This window comes from Parasteatoda tepidariorum, chromosome 3 (assembly GCF_043381705.1).
Source record: "Parasteatoda tepidariorum isolate YZ-2023 chromosome 3, CAS_Ptep_4.0, whole genome shotgun sequence".
NCBI lineage: Eukaryota > Metazoa > Arthropoda > Arachnida > Araneae > Theridiidae > Parasteatoda > Parasteatoda tepidariorum.
The window spans coordinates 24054881-24073948 of NC_092206.1; the positions used below are offsets into that span (position 1 = coordinate 24054881).

General features: G+C 28.0%; 1 protein-coding gene across 3 annotated transcripts in view; it reads right to left on the reverse strand.

The window, feature by feature from the left end:
* The window catches only part of LOC107450353 (protein O-mannosyl-transferase Tmtc3), a 133651-nt gene that overhangs the window by 54806 nt on the left and 59777 nt on the right, over positions 1 to 19068 (reverse strand). For all 3 annotated transcript variants that reach the window (XM_043040419.2, XM_071178411.1, XM_071178412.1), the window contains exons 2-3: positions 10072 to 10259; positions 4035 to 4171 (exon numbers count right to left, since the gene is read on the reverse strand). In XM_043040419.2, coding sequence (XP_042896353.1) covers positions 4035 to 4171; positions 10072 to 10257 — 323 coding nt within the window. In that variant the 5' untranslated portion in view covers positions 10258 to 10259. The remainder of the gene's footprint in view (positions 1 to 4034; positions 4172 to 10071; positions 10260 to 19068) is intronic.

The following is a 19068-nucleotide window of genomic DNA, read 5'->3' on the forward strand; positions in this document are numbered from 1 at the left end:
TTGCATGAATCTACCATTATAAATTACAATGAAAGAGATTCATTAAATTATTTAGAACTCTAACGATCAGCTTTATGCGCAATGTGGTGCATGCAAAAATTGTGTTTAATATCCGTTTGGTGATCGAAAATACTAAATCAAGGTTGTGAACTTACCAAATTTGTTATAACAATTTACTTTTAATTTTACACATTATTTTAAAAAAGAATTTTTCGGAAAAACTTCTTATGCTCACTAATAGATCCTAACCCCTTCCGTTAATTTTCAAGAAAACGATCATAAAAGTGCCTATTTTGCCAAATACACGTATTTAATTAGTGCTGACATCTAGTTTCAAATAAATTAACTGTCTACAATTACCTAAAAAATATCCTGGTATTGCTATCTGGTGCGTAAAAGGAGAAATAAAATGTTTTCCGGGCAAAGGAAATGAATTAGTTTTATTCTTATTGGCCCGTTACTACTGAACACTCCAGCCTGGAAATTTCACGGGAGCGAGAAATAGAGGGCGAAACCTCACCTCGTCATTTTTACGGGATCGAGAAAGAAGGGGTTAATGGAATCAATAAGAAAATATTTGGAAGTGGAATGGGTGTGCATAAGCATAAAGAAATAAATTTCTTTCTAGTACATATGTTTATAATAATAATTTAGACTCTATTGAAGTCAATATATAACTTCTGTTAGAAAAAAATTGAGAAATAAATTTAAAAAAATTTCATTGTTTTCTCAGTTTTTTTTCTTCATTTATTTTACATTTTTATTTTTTTTTAACTCATTTTTAAACAATTTCCAGGACAATATCGTTTGTCCAGCTCTAAATATTTTAAACTATTTAGGTTCCATTACTTTTATAATCTATTCATACAAACAATTAAATTATGCTGTGAAGATAAAAATACAAAAGCTACGTTATTTATTTCACTTAGTCAAAATATTTACTCTTTTACACTATTTCGAATGCAATATATTCGTGATTTTTTCCATTCATCATCTTAAAGAGACGACTTATTAGCAAAAAAGTATACTTATTTTGTAGATACAGTTTAAATATCACCCTTTTACCATTTAGTTCTTAGTATCAAATCTGCTAACGATGCGCTGTCATTAAATCTTTACTTCCATTTGCTCTTGTTTTACTTTCATGTCAGCAATCATTAAATTGTACTTAATCTTTTCTTAGATGAATGAAAAATGATAAATGATGGAAGTTATGGAGAAAATAGCTTCAATTTCGGGAAATGCTGTGACTTCCAAAAAATTAGAAGTATATTGTTATTTCGTAAAAAATATTTTCGATGTATATTTTTAATAAATAATTTATATATTATTTTTAAAATAAGGAAAAATGTAAAAGAGGTGATAACTTGCAAGGGTTCTATTTTCAAACACGAGTTAAAAAACCGTATTTATTTGAAAACGTTCCCTATCTAATGGAGCAATAAGCTTCAGTTTGCTTTCGTAGAAATAGGTTGATGCATGTGGGAATACATGATACATCGTGTGTCTCTGAACAGGTCATCTGTTGAAAATTTTTTTTGCAGTTTATGACTATAGAACAAAACACCGGGGAAAAGATTTTATTTTTTGTTTTTCTTGCATTTAAATTTTTTTACAGATCTTAGATACTTTCGTATTACTGATTTGAAACCAGAAATCGATTTCTCTCTCCAAACTACAGTTTTTCTTTTAAATGGCATTTCTCGCCTATTTTTTGTCGAAATGAACAAGTTTAAAACATTATGTACAGCAGAAAGGTCGCATAAATGCTGCGTAAAACTTCTAAGAGAGTTAGGGCACATCATTTGAATTAAAATTGCATATGAACTCATGCCCGCAAATATAGTCATACGCCGCTAGGGACTTCTTTCATATGAACCATTTCTTCGTGTGCCCCTGAGCATATCATAATATTAAAGTTCCCCTAGTCCCATGAAAAGACATTTTCGGGCATTGAATTCTATGCACTTTCAACCCTGGTGATGTACCCTAACTCCCCTTGAAGTTTGTAGTAACATTTGCACAGTCCTCCGTAATATGCAAAGTATTTAAACTTGAACGTTTCGACAAGAAATAGACTAAATATGTCATTTAAAAATATGTAGCTTTAGGAGCAACATTAATTTTAGATCTTAAATGCTCACACCCGAGTTTGGAAAGATGAAGTATTTGTATAAATGTAACAAAAAATTGTGTTCCCCAATGTAATCTGCAATAAAAAGAGGGTTATATATTACTGAGAAACTAAAAATTGCTGTTAAAAGTAGGATATAAGGAACAAATAAACAAATAAATTGACATGAGAAGTGCTTTATATTGGATTGATGAACCATTTCAAAATGGGACATAATGAAACGAAGGAGGAAAAACTACAATGCAAAAAAGAAAAGAAAAGGATCTGATGAATGGATGAAAGAAATTAAAGGTTTGAAATGGAAAGTGGAGCAAAATAAAATTAAAAATTAGACTAGAAAGTGAAGCATAATCAAATGAGGAACTAATAACTAAAGCGGAGCGTAATTGCTATTATCTGCAAAGGAAAATCGAACAAAATATTATTCAAAATTGTTGTATGGAAAAGTGGACATCAAAGTGAAACTGCAATATTTTTCTAATAAATTATGTCCTTAGGGCATTACATATTCCCAAGTTTCTAAAAATATTCTTTAATTTCATAAATTTAATTTTTTTTAATCATTCTTAATCCAATTTTAATTAAATTAAACCAATTATTAAATTTTCATTTCAGTTTGTAACAGGAAAATATAAATATTATATTATCAAACAATGTAATGGTTAACTCGTATTTCAATACAAATCTATAATTGATGCATATATGACTCATAAATTCACTGTCGCGATTAAATCAAACATCAAAATCCGTTTTCAACTGTTTATTCCTTAAGTTATTTTATTTTTCCAAGCACAAAAATGTTTCAGTTACAGGGTCATATTAATTTCGCATGGTCATTTTGCTTATTAAGCTGTAGCCAAATTATTTAAAATCCTATTTTAATAATGCAGGGTTGGCTTTGTTTTTGGCTATTTTATCTTTCGATAAAATGCCAACTATGGATCGCTTCCCGTTCTTCTAATAATCCCTTGGGAACAATTCAGTCACTGCTTATTGAAAGTTCTTGGCATTACGACTGGCAGATTTAACCCTCAGTCTGACTGTCTTTAGTCAATAAAAATGCCATAATTTTTGTTTCTTTAAATGTAACTCATTATCTATGTTATAAGAGATGTTACTTACAATATCATTTTTAAGCAAATCACCATTTTATTTATTTAAAAACGCCTGGTGGCTGAGTGGTAGTGCTTCGCGCTCCCATGCCACAGGTCCTGGGTTCCATCCTCGGGCCGGGCAAGGTTGACTCATCCTTTCATCCCTTCAGTGGGTTGATAAATGAGTACCAAGCATGCTTGGGAACTAAACACTGGGGGTTCCGCGTTCGTCTGACCATCTGACCGGAACATCTGCTCCTGCACCCCAGAGCCCAAGGTCAAGAAAACTGAGATGGGCACATTAGGCCTTGGCCCTCTATGGGCTGCAGCGTCACTGAGTTCAGTTCAGTACCATTTTATTTACCTTTTTAATAATACTCGATAATAAATCAAGTTTTTGTTTACAATAATGTATGTATTAATGATTCTTTCATCACTAAGAAGCAAATGTATCAGATCTTTACACTATACCACTATTTGTTGTTTGAATTACACAGCTTGTTTTTTTTAAACATATATTTAAAAAAAAACAACAAGTTTTAATTTACTAAGTCAGATGCTTTTAGAAGTACTTTATTTGCTTTAAATTTTTTTCTCTATACGTAGAAGTCATTAAATCAGCTATTATTATTAAACTTACAAAAGTATTTCTGCAAATGTGAAAAGCATATTACATTTCAGTTACATAAATATATATCTAATTAAACTATAATGCAAATTTTATTTTAGTTAAAATTTGTAAAGGAAATAAAACCATAACCTAAGATATACAATGATTTTAATTTTAAAAAAATACTACGTAATACCTGTGAAAAAGAATGCAAACAAAAGCGTGAAGTATGATGTTGACAAGGTGATAGCCAAAAGCCTGTAAACCGTGGACGGCGTAGTTCAGTCGAAAAGTAAGAACTGTTAGTGGACGGTAGGATTTATGACTGTATTCCTACAGAAAGAAAACAATTTAGTCAACAAAAACCATTTATTCGTAGTCTCATACTTTTAGTACATCAATATATTTCCATCTCATCATAACGTATATTGCGCAAAGAGAGTTGAGTATAATGCCATTCGTGTGATTTTTATACTGACAGTGTTCATAAATAGTAGATAGTTTGTAAACTCAATAAAAGATAGAGATGCACAATTTTCTGTGTACAATTTTCAAAAGTAGTTACAAAGTGTGCTAAAAGATGGCACTGCATACTGAGAAAACTATAAAACAATGTTTTTTTTCCTGCAATTTAGAATACACCAAATGAAATATTTCCGTGAGTACCGGCTAGTTTTATTCTCAGTCTGCACCGCTTTACAGCCGCAAGCTATATACAGTTATAGAGATTTTCGCCAACAGTTAGCAGCGCTATCTGTTGGCGAACCTTATAACTAATTTTGAAACTCAGTGGAAATATTTCAGATTATCTGAGCATCGAGTAATAAACCGTACAATTCTATTTCTTGTTCATATTTTTCAAATTTATTTTTCAGACAGTCAGTATTTTTAGGACAAAAGGCTGTGAGCTTTTTGAAGCGCTGAAAATTTAAACTTTACTTTTATGAAAAAGAATAAAAACTAGCGGTAGCTGTTGGTCAATAAGCACCTTAAATAGATTTCACATATGTTTTACAAGAAGAATGAGTTTTACCAGAAGTTTGATAGGAATATATAATACAGATTTACTTCTATTTTTCATAAATATTAAAATATTTCTTATTTCTCTTATTTAACATAAAATCAAAAGCAAGGCAACTGTATATTAATCTATCACAAAGCACCCTAACAGCCTCATTTGTCTGTCTACTCGACAAGCCCGTCTCAGTGCTCTAATAATATATCCTTCTGTCATGTTAAATGTCACGCACAAATGCAGTGCAGGCGGTACCTCTTTAACATAGCCTACATAAAGTCATAAGCAGTTATGAATATTGCTTTGTTCCGAAGGTGTATTCATGGCCTGGTATAAATGCAAATCCGGGAACTGACATCATTATCCTATCTGCACATTAGGATTTATGTATAAAGTGAAATAGGCTTTACTGGGAATATTCAGAAAATCATACAAAAGAGCCACATGGTGCTGACAATTAGATGATTTACATGAAAGTCATTACGTTACTAAAAACAAAATAAAAGCAATAAGCAAGCATTATTGCAAGTTATTATAATTAAAGTATATTTAGACGATGATTAAAAGATAATTAGGTCCAATTATTGTTAAATATTTGTATTGTTATTGATAACAATGCACTAAATTGGGACTCGTGAAATATCGACATAAAGGAATTCAAATGTTGTATTATATATTTTTTTATTTTAACTTTTATATTGTTCTGCATGCTTTTATGATCAATTTAAGACCAAGTAAATTTTTGGAAATTAATATATTCCGGAGATTTGTAAAAATTTTTTATCATTATAAAATATGCAGTTTTTATCCCAAGTAAATATATTTCGATAATTTCAACCTTATACACAGCAAAAAGAATTCTGGAAAATTACCGTATTGTAGGGTAATGACATGATTAAAAGAAAAAAAAATCAAACATAGTTCTAGTTAAATAAAACCAAACCATTTATTCAGTAATTTTTCTTTCTTATGGTACCGGTTTACTGATATTCTTGGTTTTCGAAATTATAGTTCTTATCACCACACACTTTGTAAAAAACACAAAACTGAAATTAAATTTTTGCCAAATTAAAAGTTTTTATACCATGCTCTGAGGTATCGTGTTAAAATTGTCCAATTTTATCACATGTTATAAAACCATGTTTTGTTGCTAATTTCGCTAAAATCATTACCAAACTGCTACGAAAAAAGTTACTTTGGTCTTTCCTTTGAGCCAGAAGCACGATAAATTTCACCATATTCTGGTAGTTTTGATCGTAATTTTTCTGACTCTATTAATATAATTGCATAACAATATTATTCAAAAAAGTCAAATTTTATTTCAAATGCCTTGGCATTTATTTGTTATGAATATTTTAAAATGTATATATAAATTGAAGCTTTTTGTTTTATAGTACTGCGTCGTTTGGTACGCTTAAAGAAATTTTGCTTAGAAAAATCCCAGAAAAACAGCATAAATTTAAGTGATTTATGTTCCAAAAACATAGAGAACTAATTTGTTTTATGATATGCGAGCATTATATAAGATAAAGGTAAAATAAATGAAATATTTCTGAAAATTTTGAAAAAATTGTTTTTAACAAAAAATTTTTTAAAATAAATTTTTGAAAAAAAGATTAAATTGTAAATGCATAAAAGATAGATGTACCAAAGTGCAAAATTCCAAAACTCGTGAACTTTTGCATGAGTGTATCAAAATATTAAAAGCCATCCAATATGCATTGCATTTTTAAATACTCATAGAAATTGAAAGTTTAAGCAATTGAATTTTTTATTGAAGAGCATTGATTTTCACTTTTTGAATTTCCAATGTAGAAAATATTTTTACAGCCAAATTTTTAAATTGAACCTGAGCCTTTAAATTAAACTTAACCTTAACCTTCTGAAGGTAGTACTTCGTTTTTTTTTCTGTATCCATTCAGTTTTTTTCTTGCTATATCTTTCTAAATTTGGACGAAAAAATAAATGACCTTATAGTATGTTTTTAATTTAATTTTCTGCCAAATATTTCCCTGTAAAGAACGTTAAATTTGGTGCTTAACTGTTAAATAGCTGTTATAATATAGAAAAATAGATTTCACGATGCAAGGCTTATATGCAAATCACTAGAGCATACTCTACACTGTAAAAAAAAATTCTGATCAAATTACGGTAAAAAGTACCGGCACTCAGGGTATCGTTATTTTTACTGTGAAATGTAAAACCCATTTTTTTCATGTGGCGGCCAAAAAAGTAGCGGCCATCACATGTGGCGGAGCAAAAAAGTAGTAATAATTACAGTAAAATCACGGAATTACTCTAATTAAATAAATATTACTGAAAAAATAATGGATCACTGTGATTAAATAAGTATAGCGGAAAAAATTACGGTATAATATTTTACGGTAGTAAAGATTTTTTCGGGATGATACACCCAAAGTTCCTGTTCTTTATGCCATAATTTGATCTGGAATTTTTTACAGTATACTGGCTTAGCAAGCCATCATTGCATACATGCTTACCCATTGGCAAATTAAGTAACACTCAAACTATAAAACTGCAGATTAAATTTTGAAAAACAGCTTAACTGTAACAAAAAATTTATTAACTTGTTTTGAAAAATTAAGGGCCACTAAAATATTTTGGAATTTCATTTCAAAGTAAAAGTATTTACACAAAATGAAAAAACAAAAGTATGATCAAAACCATCTCCAAGATATGGTAAAATGTAATTTTTTTGGTTCTATCTCTATGGGAACAAAAAACACGATTAATTTTACGGAAGCTCTTTTATTATGATTCTTAGTAAAATTAACAATAAAATGTAGTTTTATTAACATGCTGGTTGTAAATATGTTAACATTTGGTCATTTTTTTTACAATTCCTTAAAGCGAGCCAAAACATTCATTCTTAAATTTACTTTTCAGTCATTATTTTTTACTAAATATGTGGTAATAAGAACCGTAGTTTTGCAAAACAGAATTTCCGGTAAATCATATACGGTGCTTTATATATTTTGGTTTTATTAGCCAGAATTATAGTTTTTATTTAACAGGTATCGTATTTTCTGACAAGTAGACTAATTTTTCAGAATTGTTTTTCTCCATGTAGAGATTAGTTGCAAAGTATTCGTTAAATATAAATTAAACAACAACCACAGATAATTTTAAAATCTAAAATTCTTCTAAGCATAAAAATACATCTGTTTTCTTTTTTTCTTTTATTATAAATGAGTTTATTTAGGAAATGAGCACAATTCTTCTTTTACTCTTTTTACTCGTTTTAAGAAGCATCAGTTCATAACGAAATATACAGTCAAAATGAATGATGCAAATTTCTGTTTCTAAGTTTTAGAATTGTTCGGGAGAACCATCTTAATTTAGAATTTTTTTTGTATTTTCATAATTTATTTAAATTTAAAGCTTTTATCTTCGACACGCTTCCTAAATTTTCTAATTATCTTCTCAAAAAAACTCAGAATAACGACTTAATTTCAGTTCTTAAAATTCATTTCAATTTACTAATTTTAATTGAAGTATCTCAGTATTTGCTCGTTAATTATTTATTAAGCACAGCATTTGTTTTTAAAGATATATCAAGACTAATCTAATTACGTTGTTAAATAATGTTATTTTTATAAAATATTTCCGAATAAATTAAAACAGATTTTAGGAACATTTATTAGCAAGTTTTAGTTTCATAATTATATATGGTTTCATCCATCTTTTACTTAGTAATAGATGGACAGTAGTGTTTTTTATTTTAAATTTATTACAATTTTCTTGAAGTTAGATCCAACTTTGCTTTCGTTTCTTTATCAAACTATGAGAGGTGAGTATCAAACTTAAGATAAAAAAATTATTAGACATTAGGAACAAATAAGACTTAGTGAAAATGAAATTAGACTTTACGAATTTAATTCGATATATTAAAGAATGTTCTGCTTTCAATATTGTTCATCAGATTTTATAGCTTATTTGAAAAAAGTGGTTAGCTCCTTGGCTCCCTTTGAAGCTTGAAACTACTTTGAAATAAGAGTTTTAGAAATAATCTGAAGCCTTAATTTGGATAAATTGTTAATTTTTTGAAAATAAATCGGAAGTTTGATAATTATTTTCTGAGCTCTCAATGAACAAGGGTGAAATTTTTTTGAAAACACCATTCTAATACCCGACTGTGCACAGGATATACTTGAATGTATAATTATAAAAAAGCATAATAAAATGAAACACTTAATGAAGCATAATAAAGCATAAAAAAGCATAAAGAAGCATAATAAATGAGTGACTATATGAAATTAGTATATAAATTTTAGTAACTATTCGTTATTTTTGATTATTTTATTAAATAATTGTCGAAAAATTTTTGAATTGTATACAATTTTTACATCATTTTAAAGTACGTAATTTTATATGCAAACTATGAACTTTGAGTGAAATCGGTTGAATAGCTCCTGAGAAATCGAAATTTGAAAAAGTCGTAAATTTAAAATTTGATTTCTCAGAAACTATAAAACCAATTTTGCTGAAATTTTGTATTTTGCCACGTAAAATTACATACTTTAAAATGATTTGAAAAAAACATACCTTACATTTAAAAAAAATTTCGACCACTATTTAATAAAATATTAAAGAATAATTAATATTTATAAAAATTAATTTTTTGCATGGAATCATCTTTGAATAGACGAATTTTATAGTAGTAGTCAAAAAATTTTCGATTCCCTTAAAATTTTTTTGAGATTTGTCGGAATACGCACAAAATGGCATTAAGGGGTCCAAACTTAGGATTGTTTTCCTGACCAAATTACGGGGACCATGTTTCCTAGATTGCCGCTATCTCCTATATTTTGCGAGTCAGAAATCCAAACCCATTGAAAAAAAGGTATGTTTATTCAAATAAATTACGTTTTGGTGTCCAATTTCGTAACTTAAAATATCGCCTGCTTTAATTAATTAGCATATTTGAGGTCTGAAATCAGTATGAATGAGTCCTATAAGGTGATAATCCGATCATTAGATCAAAAGCCATCCAGAGTGGCCAGTTTTTTTTTCTCTCTTGGCTCACTGTACACCCACATTCATCGAGAGCATTTCTGTTTTTTCTTGGCTTAACTAATTATTTTCACTTTCTGATCAAATTTTTGACATTATTTTTGAAAAGGGTTGTAAAGTGTATAAACGGTCACAATATATAAGAACACTCTATACAACTTAATGCAGTAAATAAATTACTTACTTTCTTTATTGGTGTTCCCCAAAAATCATTCTTAAAAATATTGATGAGAGGGGTGTGTGTTCTAATATCTCTATTGTCTCGAATCGCTGCTAGGTCATCAAATACAAGACCACACAGTAACGAATTACTGTAACAAGCTGCTACAACTACCATTAGCAGAAATGGAAAAACTTTTTCTCTCTCCATATCTGAAACAAAAAAAAAATCATGAGAATACATTTTATTTTTTGTGTGCAAATGACTGACATCATTTAATGAAAATTTAACGAAACGTTATTTTATGAAAAATGGCGAAAAATTTATATTTAAATTAAATAAAAAAAAATCACAATTACACGACTTTAGATAAAAAAAAATATACTATTTCACAAAAATATACATTTTCATTAATTTATTTATAATTATAAGATTATATTGAATTGAATAGAAAGTCTGTACGTACAATTATATGCGTGTTTATGAACTCTTAATCTTAAGAGCGGGGAGAACTAGGCATCGCATTTTTCAACACTTTGCAAACATTCATTTTATGGTGGTTTTTGAACGAACGCTAAATTTCTGAGAGGCGTAGTTAGTACTAAATATTCCGCCAGAAAAACACAAAATTATTGATGGAATGAAACACACAGGCATAGATAGTATTTTGTAAGCATCTTTTGAATAGTGAGTCCCCTTTCAGAATCACATTTTTCAACAGTTTGCAAATATTCATTTTATGGTGGTTTTTGAACGAACACTACATCGCTCAGAGGCGTAGTTTGCACTAAATATTCCTCCAGAAAAACAAAAAATTATTGATGAAATGAAAAACGCGGTTACAGATAGAATTTGTAAGCATCTTTTAAATAGTGAGTCACCCTTTTGTCTTTCTAGATATACAGCAATCTTCAGTCTTTCTAATGTTAAAATACAGAATTTGTTACCAAGTTACCAGACCACTAAACATAATCCTTTTTGGAGTGAAAGATTAGTTTTAGTAATTATATTAATGAAAACTTATAGGTAATTGATATATACTATATGGATTTCATTAGATTTTAAGTTTTCAAACTATTCTAAATCTTTTAGATTTTAAACAAACTTCATGAATTTTATTTTTACTACATCACTTATATTTAATATCATCCGGATTGCATGTATGTAAATAAAAACATAATGGAAATGATTTCAATGCAAAATTTAAATCCATTACCATTTTGTTTGTTCTTAATCGGATAAATATTTTGCCTACTTATAAAAGCGGGTGAAAAAGTGAATAAAAGATTTTAAATTAGCTTTTTATATTCTTTTTTTTTGCCTCTTGAAACAGCTTTAATGCCTCCTAATGCGCTTCATCATTAAAGAAAGAATGAGAAAATATTTAAATGATTTTTAGAAAGAATAAATAATAGTTTTTTTAAAACTTTTAGTTGTTCTTTTTACCTCTGAGAATTTCCATTTTAATAATATTTAAAGATTTAAAATATTGTTGCTAAGCTCCAGAGAATGTTTTTCTGATAAGTATATAAGATTTTTTAAAAAAAAAATTTTTTTGATTATTTTTTAATCATTGAAGCTGGATGTAATTTGATTCAAAATATTTTGATTTAGAAATTGCTGAAAAATAAAGGTATATTTAATATAATTTCTTTTAAAGTAACTAAATTTTTCTGTTAAATTCGTAAGAACAATTTTCGATTAAAATTTATAAAACTGAAAGTAATTCTAAAATTTTGGTTGCTTAATTTAAATTGTTTGCATTAAACCACAAAATGCTTAAATGAGCTTTCGCTACCTTGTTCACATTATGTGAAAGTTTCCTTATATACACCTTTTTCTTTCAGAAAAACATATAAAGGAACTGTTTTGTTATGCAAGAAAGCAACCAGGGGGTTGAAATCTAGAAGATAGTTTTCGATTCATTTAAATTATTTTGGCAAATTATCAATACAGAAGAAAAAACTCAAAACTCAACTGTGGTCAATAAATGCTGGCTGAAAAACAAAAGATGAAATCGTTGTCTAACTGAAAAATTCTTTAGAATATTATTTAGATTCTTTAGAATAAGATGATATAAAATTTTTTTAGAGTACTGATGAATATTTAGCAAAATTTCTCTAGTTCCGTACATTAATAATGTGCTTTAAACTTGCAAATTTAAAATTTCGAAATAACTCAATGAAAGAAAGATATTTTTATTATATAGACAAGCAGTTGCTTTGGTACCGTTAACACATTCTAAATCGTTTGCGTTCTCCAAACATTACCATGATTTTGTCAACCATACTTTTTGCTGTTCTTTGGGGATGGAATTATCCATAACAACGAGCAATCAATTTAAGTTCATAATCTATGTTGCTTTATAATCTTAGCCAGCATGGACTTTTTCAAAACTTATGTAAAGGAAAATGGTTTATTATTTCTGAAGAATAAATTAAAATTTTAAACCAATACCTACTAATCTTAAATCGTACTTTTTAGACAAGTGATTGCTATTGCTCACATATTTTTCAATCGTTTGCGTTTTTTAAAGCATTGTCATTGTTTTCTCAACTATGAATTTGATTGTACTACAACCATAAACAATTGTTTTAAGTTACTTATCAATATTGATTAAATAATGTTAATTTTCTTCATTACTTCTATAAGGGAAAATAATTCATTGTTAATGATTAACAATAAAAATTTTAAATATTTTTTTTTTCAATATTGGCCATAAGACTTCATAAGTAGCAAAGGGCAACACACTTATTATTTTTTATCTGTTTTGTCACCTGAAAAACATATGTTTTACTACTTTAAGCGAATTTTAAACCTAAAATCAACTTTGTTACTCTCATATAGAAGCTTTAAATATCACATGAACGAAATGGAAGCGCATATGGGGTATCTCTTAAAAACGAATTTCAATAGTCTGTTTTAAAATCATAAATAAAATTTATATTTAAGAATTTTTTTTTAACCATAAGACTACTTTTTTAAGAAACTTTTTTCTATTCTGTCAAATGACTCTGCATATTCTGACAAATAATTGGAATTGGGTGCTTGGACTTCAAGAAGAGGAGATCACAAATACCCACACATGGGATCAAGACGTCAGTCAGAAGATCATGACGTCAAGACTATCACTACGCGTCAGGCCTGTTGATACTTTAAATGGTGTATTAAAGTTGAGCTAAGTCTGTCTCCACATATGTTAGAATGTTAATTAAGGCAAAGTTAAATACTGCGCCTTAACACACATCAAATTTCTTGAAATATAATTATATCGCGTTTTCATCTTTTACTTTATTGTTTCTTTATCGCGTTTTCATCCTTTTCTTTATTGTTTCTTAAATTTATTGTTTCCTTATGTATTTTATTGTAACCGTGTTATATTTTTGTTTTGTATACCTGGCAACTTCGATGCATAATTAGATTGTTCATGCTCGGCATGGCTTCATGTCTGTCTTTTTGGTAAGTAAAAATATGCAGTAAAATAATTGAAATCCGCTTGAAAGAATATAGAATGTGTCACTTAAGAGAATAGATACTTGATGGGCTTGGCATTCTCGAAATAGAATGGAAAGAACATTTGCTAGCATAAACATATGCCACATTTCAACAAACAATCAGGATTGAGACAACCATACACGTCATTTCTTTAAATTAATAAAATAAGGCATGAAAATATATAAAAAGGATCGTTCTATAGCTATCTTTTTAAAATTGTGAAAGTTAAATTAAAAATATTTTTCGTTAAACCAGGAGTGCAGAATCCATTAGATCAAAAATACCTTTAGCTTATTACACAACAAATTAAATGCTGTGTAAGATTAAGCACTTCATTTATGTCTTATTTTAAAAATTGATTTTCATTTTTTTTTGTTTATATAATGTAAGAGTAGTAAATTGTTTCTTTTAAGTATAAAAAAAAACTGCTTGCTGAAACTTTTGTTTGAGGACATTTCTTTTTTTTCATTTTTGTTAAAAATAGCCTACTTAGAAGCATGAAATATAACGAGGCTTTTCTTCTTATCAATTCCAACAATATCGTCTGCTCGTTCGTTTCTTATAGTCCTTCATTTCTGACAGACGATTGTTTTGTCTTTCGCTTCGATTGCCAACAAATAAACGGAAAATATTTCAGAAAAAAGAACAGAAGATAATAATACTCGAAGATAAAGATACCGCCTCAGTCTAAATTTTCTTGATGCTCTTTCATATATTACATTTATTTATTTCTTATTTTTGTTCTCTTTTTTTTTTTAAAAAAAAGCGGAAAATCGATTTCTTAAGAATGTTGTGTTAACAGACGGCACAAATTTGTTTCCTTTTTTCTTGGATGATAGCCTTCAGTTTTGTTCACTTAAATGTCTTATCGTTTTGGCACACATGACAGATCGCTCTGTTCTTATTGATTGAATACTGCTCGGTATCAATTTCTTAGTTATTTGAGAAGTATTAGTATTGCCAGATCGTTTCTTATAGTTTGCTTTCGTGAAAGGTCGTTATTTTTTCATAAGTATGTATAGTCAACGTTTGCTAAAACAAAAAAATGTTACATGAAGAAATTTACGAATAATAACTAAGAAAACTTAATATATTACTTTTTAAAGCAGTTGTCCTGTAATGTTAAAATATACAGAAAATTTCATTCAAACTAATAAAATTTTTTAAGAATTGCAGATTATTGCTGCTAAATAAGTAAGCACCAAAAGGTTTAACATGACGAAAAAGGGAGAAAAACAAATAAAGTATTTTAAAATGAAAAAAATAGCACAATATTCTTAGAAAAGGATACATAGAGAAGATATTTTTTTCAAAATTTCTTATTTTTCTTTTAAATTTGAGGGCAATTTTACCGTTTTAAATTTTTTTTAGCAGGCTTTAAAAATAACGTAGTTGAAGAAATTTAATCAGTTCTAATAATTTTTGTAAAAATAAGCCTCGGTATTATTTATACTTTTAAAAAATTGAGATGGTGACAGCTATGCGAATTTGATACATCCGAACAAACAGCTTGTAATTTTTTTAAAAAAAGTTTTAAACTGGTGAAAACTATAAAAAATTAGGGTAAGTATAAATTTACAAAATTGATCTTTTTTACCAAAGGATGTGCTAAACAAAAGATCAGCAGGATGCATTTTTTAAAGGGTCAATTAAGATAATGTATTTCTTAAAGGGTCAATCGTCTTTCACTAATTTAATACACAACAACATTTACCTATTTAAATTTAGACTTTTTAACCCTGTAGTTTTCTATAATATTTGTCAATTATAAAGTGAAAAAATAAACTGAAAAAATTGCTTTAATGCCACGAAATGAAATTTTTTGATAACAAGAGTATCAAAGATAAGATTTTGCTTTAAGAAAAATAAATTATCTAAAAATATTTTAAAATAAACACAATGTAATTAAAATGCATTAGTTTAAAGATAATCAACATTCATTTAAGTTATTTTAAAATTTAATTTTATAATGAAATTAATCAACTCAAAATTATAAAATAACCTGCGCTTGAAATCTATTAAACCTGCAGCATTTTCAAAATAAAAAGAAATTCTCATCCCTCTGACAAAATTCTCTATAATTAAGAAATTAATTAAATATCCAGTTAGAAGATCTGTCGAACTCTTCCGCGAAATAATTTACTGAAAAGTTGTAACTAAAAAGTACACGTCAGCAAAAATAAAAGAAAAACAGAAATTTTCGTTGTACTGTGTGTCTTTTTTCTTCCTGGAGGTTAAAAACTGATAAATATAGTTTATAAACTTGTTGATTAGTTGAAAAGTTTAGCTTCAGGATTTAATTAATTAATTTTATTTTAGAAGAATCCAGACAAGTGATCATGGGCAGATTAAAAGAAAACTCTTTATATTGATTATAATTAAAAATGACCTAAGATGTGAACTTAAATTTTTTGGATTTAAATTTTTTTTTAAGAATGAGTGATTTGTGAATAATGATTAAAAGTAAGTGAATTTTTCTAACATTAATTCATAATTTACAGTCTTTTTAATAACATTTTTAGAGAAGATTTAAGCTAATTGTGAAAATATTGCAAAGGGAGTTATTGTTGTTTGAAAATGCAAATTACACACGAAATAATAATAAAAGTAGAATAAACAACAAATGAATATGGTATTGTAATATAGGTGAAAGTTATGAGTGTAATATTGGAAATGTAATAATGTAATGTTGTAAAGAAATAAATGCAATATTATAGAATAAGTAAATATTTTAGTTGGAAAAAATAAAATATTGTAAATGAAGCTAATGCAATGTTGTAAATGAACTAATATTTAACTAATATCAACTAATTAATATTTCTTGCCTTTCCCGGTGACTTTACGTTTATAAAAGATTTAACTTTTTGAGTAAACTGGTCCCCCATTTCCGTGAAATATCCTCAGTGGTAGACGGATAAGAGGTTAAAGTCCCCCTGCCATCAGGCTAACCTTGGGAGGTTTTCGTAGTTTTCCCCTCCATATTACGCAAATGCCGGTTAGCTCCAACAAAAAAAGTCCTTCACGAAAGCAAATTTCTCCCAATACGTGGGCCAGGAGTTCCCTTGTCCTTTGAATTGGGTTCAAAATGACAAGGCTACAGAGTTGAACATTAGTAGTCGTAAACCCAAAAATTGGGTCAGCTGTTCAACGACGGTTATAAAATAAAAACCACCTACTAATATCCTTTTGAGTTTTTTTAAGCATTAAATAACGTTCTTTTACAGGTATCTACAAACTATACTAAAGATTTTTTGAGAATATGAAATTTAGATTGATAGAAAATTGCTTATTTTCTAAGATTGAACGGTGAGGGTAGGTATAATTTTTCATTATTTGTACTAAAAATTCCTTCACTTATTATTTTTTAATTTTCAAGTAAATAAACTTAATAAAGCCTTGTTGAATAAAATGTTGTAAAATGAGAATTCCAAGCAGTAGACAAACTTAGAAATAACGATTAGAATAATAAATTTGGATATAATTTAAATGTCAGCAATTAAAAAGCAGTATATTAAGCAAAATAAACAACTTGTTAAGCAAATGAACTGATTGTTTGTGCCATTATTTAATGATAATAGAAATACTTGGTTTTAATTTACATTTTTGCAGAAACAAGATTCTCGTTCTAAAGATTTAATAATCAAATAAACGCAGCAGAAATTACTCTAATTTTTAATAAATTATTTCCTTTAAAAAAACGTTCGTTTTTTGTAATAATTTCCTACAAATCCTTAGAAATTACATCGTATTTTCAGCAAGAGAAAAATTGTATGATATAGCAAAAGTGCATAAAGAAAAATGATAAGTTATTAACGAAATATAAAAGCATAATAAAAAGAAAGATTTTTTTTAACGCGAACATGATTTTCCGAAGCATAAAGGAACTAATCCGATTACTAAAAAGTTTTTACGCTTTTCTTATTTTTCATTTTAATAATAAAACGAAGATACGGCACAGGGAAAAAACACATTATCACAACCTTTTAAAATGGATTTATAAAGAAAATCTCTTATCTGAACATTAAACAATGTAATCTCTGGAACACTTTAGTTAAGTCCATTATTGGTGCATTATTATATTTATTATAATCTATTACGCATAACAAGATTCAAGTTATTACGTTTACGTTATTTTTGGTATAGTAATCACAGGGGATAGGCCCATTAAATATGTTTGCTCAATTTTTCATTTCATATTTTTCCATAATTAGTGTCAATTTGTGACTAAAAATTCATGTTTTCTTTTCCTTTTTTTCATCTAAATTTGAGAAAATTTCATCGTTTTTATCTGTTTTCGCATGACTCAAAAAATGCCGGCATCCTTGATTGACTTAACACGTTGAATGCCACGCTAATTTTACATGGCTTGCCCGGCAGGCCAAGCGGTGAATAGCTACAAACTAAACTTGCAAATATTAGACAGATTTTGCTAGTTTTTTAAAAGGCTTAAAGTGACATATCTGAAAAAAGTGGTGAATTATGTAAGCCTCCGAATTATTTGGAAATAGTGGTGGATAAAAATCTGCTAAATTTATTAAACCAAGATTCACAATTAATAAACTACCACTTGAAAATATTTATTCACTGTCCGGAGCAAATTGGCATATAAAACTATTTTTGTGCATTCATTAATTTCTTCAAACCATTTTAGTAGCGATAAAAATATAAAAAAATTAAAACTTTACTCGAAATATGTGTTTCAAATAATCTTGGCATTGCCGGTCACCGGTGATCCCCGTGGTGCTACGAGCAAACTCAATGCCGGTCACTGGTGATCCCCATGGCACTCAACGTGTTCAAAATATTTGTACCGAATAAATTTATGTAGCAAGTTTAAAATTTTGTTTTTTGCCTGAGACTAAATTAGTATTTAAAATCGAAATTATCTCTTACGCCTAATTATTTTACTACTACTTCTTAAAAATGTAACATAACACAGTTTTCGTTGCGTTTGGTGCTTAATTCATCAAAACAAAACACTGCAAAAATGTCAAGCCTAAAAGTTTTTGTTTATTCATATTTTAAAATTTTTTAAATTTAAAGAAGCAAATGGAATAGCAATGGAAGCAATTCTTCTTTAAAATATAAAGAAGAATATGGAAAATATAATTGAGGTCAAAATATTCTGTTGTTTTGTATAAAAAAAAGGAAAAAAAGCTATTTATCAAGCGATAAATTTCGCTTAAGTAACACCATAAATTCGACTATTCCTCAATTTATTGGCAACACTTTAATTATTATTTATTTTGTAAGGTTGCCTTAAGTAATAATTTAAGTAGTACACGTTGAGTAAGTATTACATTATTAAGCATACATTATGTTATTAAGCAATTAATTACGTTAAGTAAGTATACGTTACGTAATTATTTAGAATAATTTTGAATTTCTATGCAACTAAAAACTTAATTACGATTTATTTTTGATTTTTTCTATAAAGGCTGCAGAAATTTTAAACATATGGTGCCGCGTACCGTCGTGTTGAATGAGGTACAGCATTTTTTGAGCAATAGCATACATATATATATA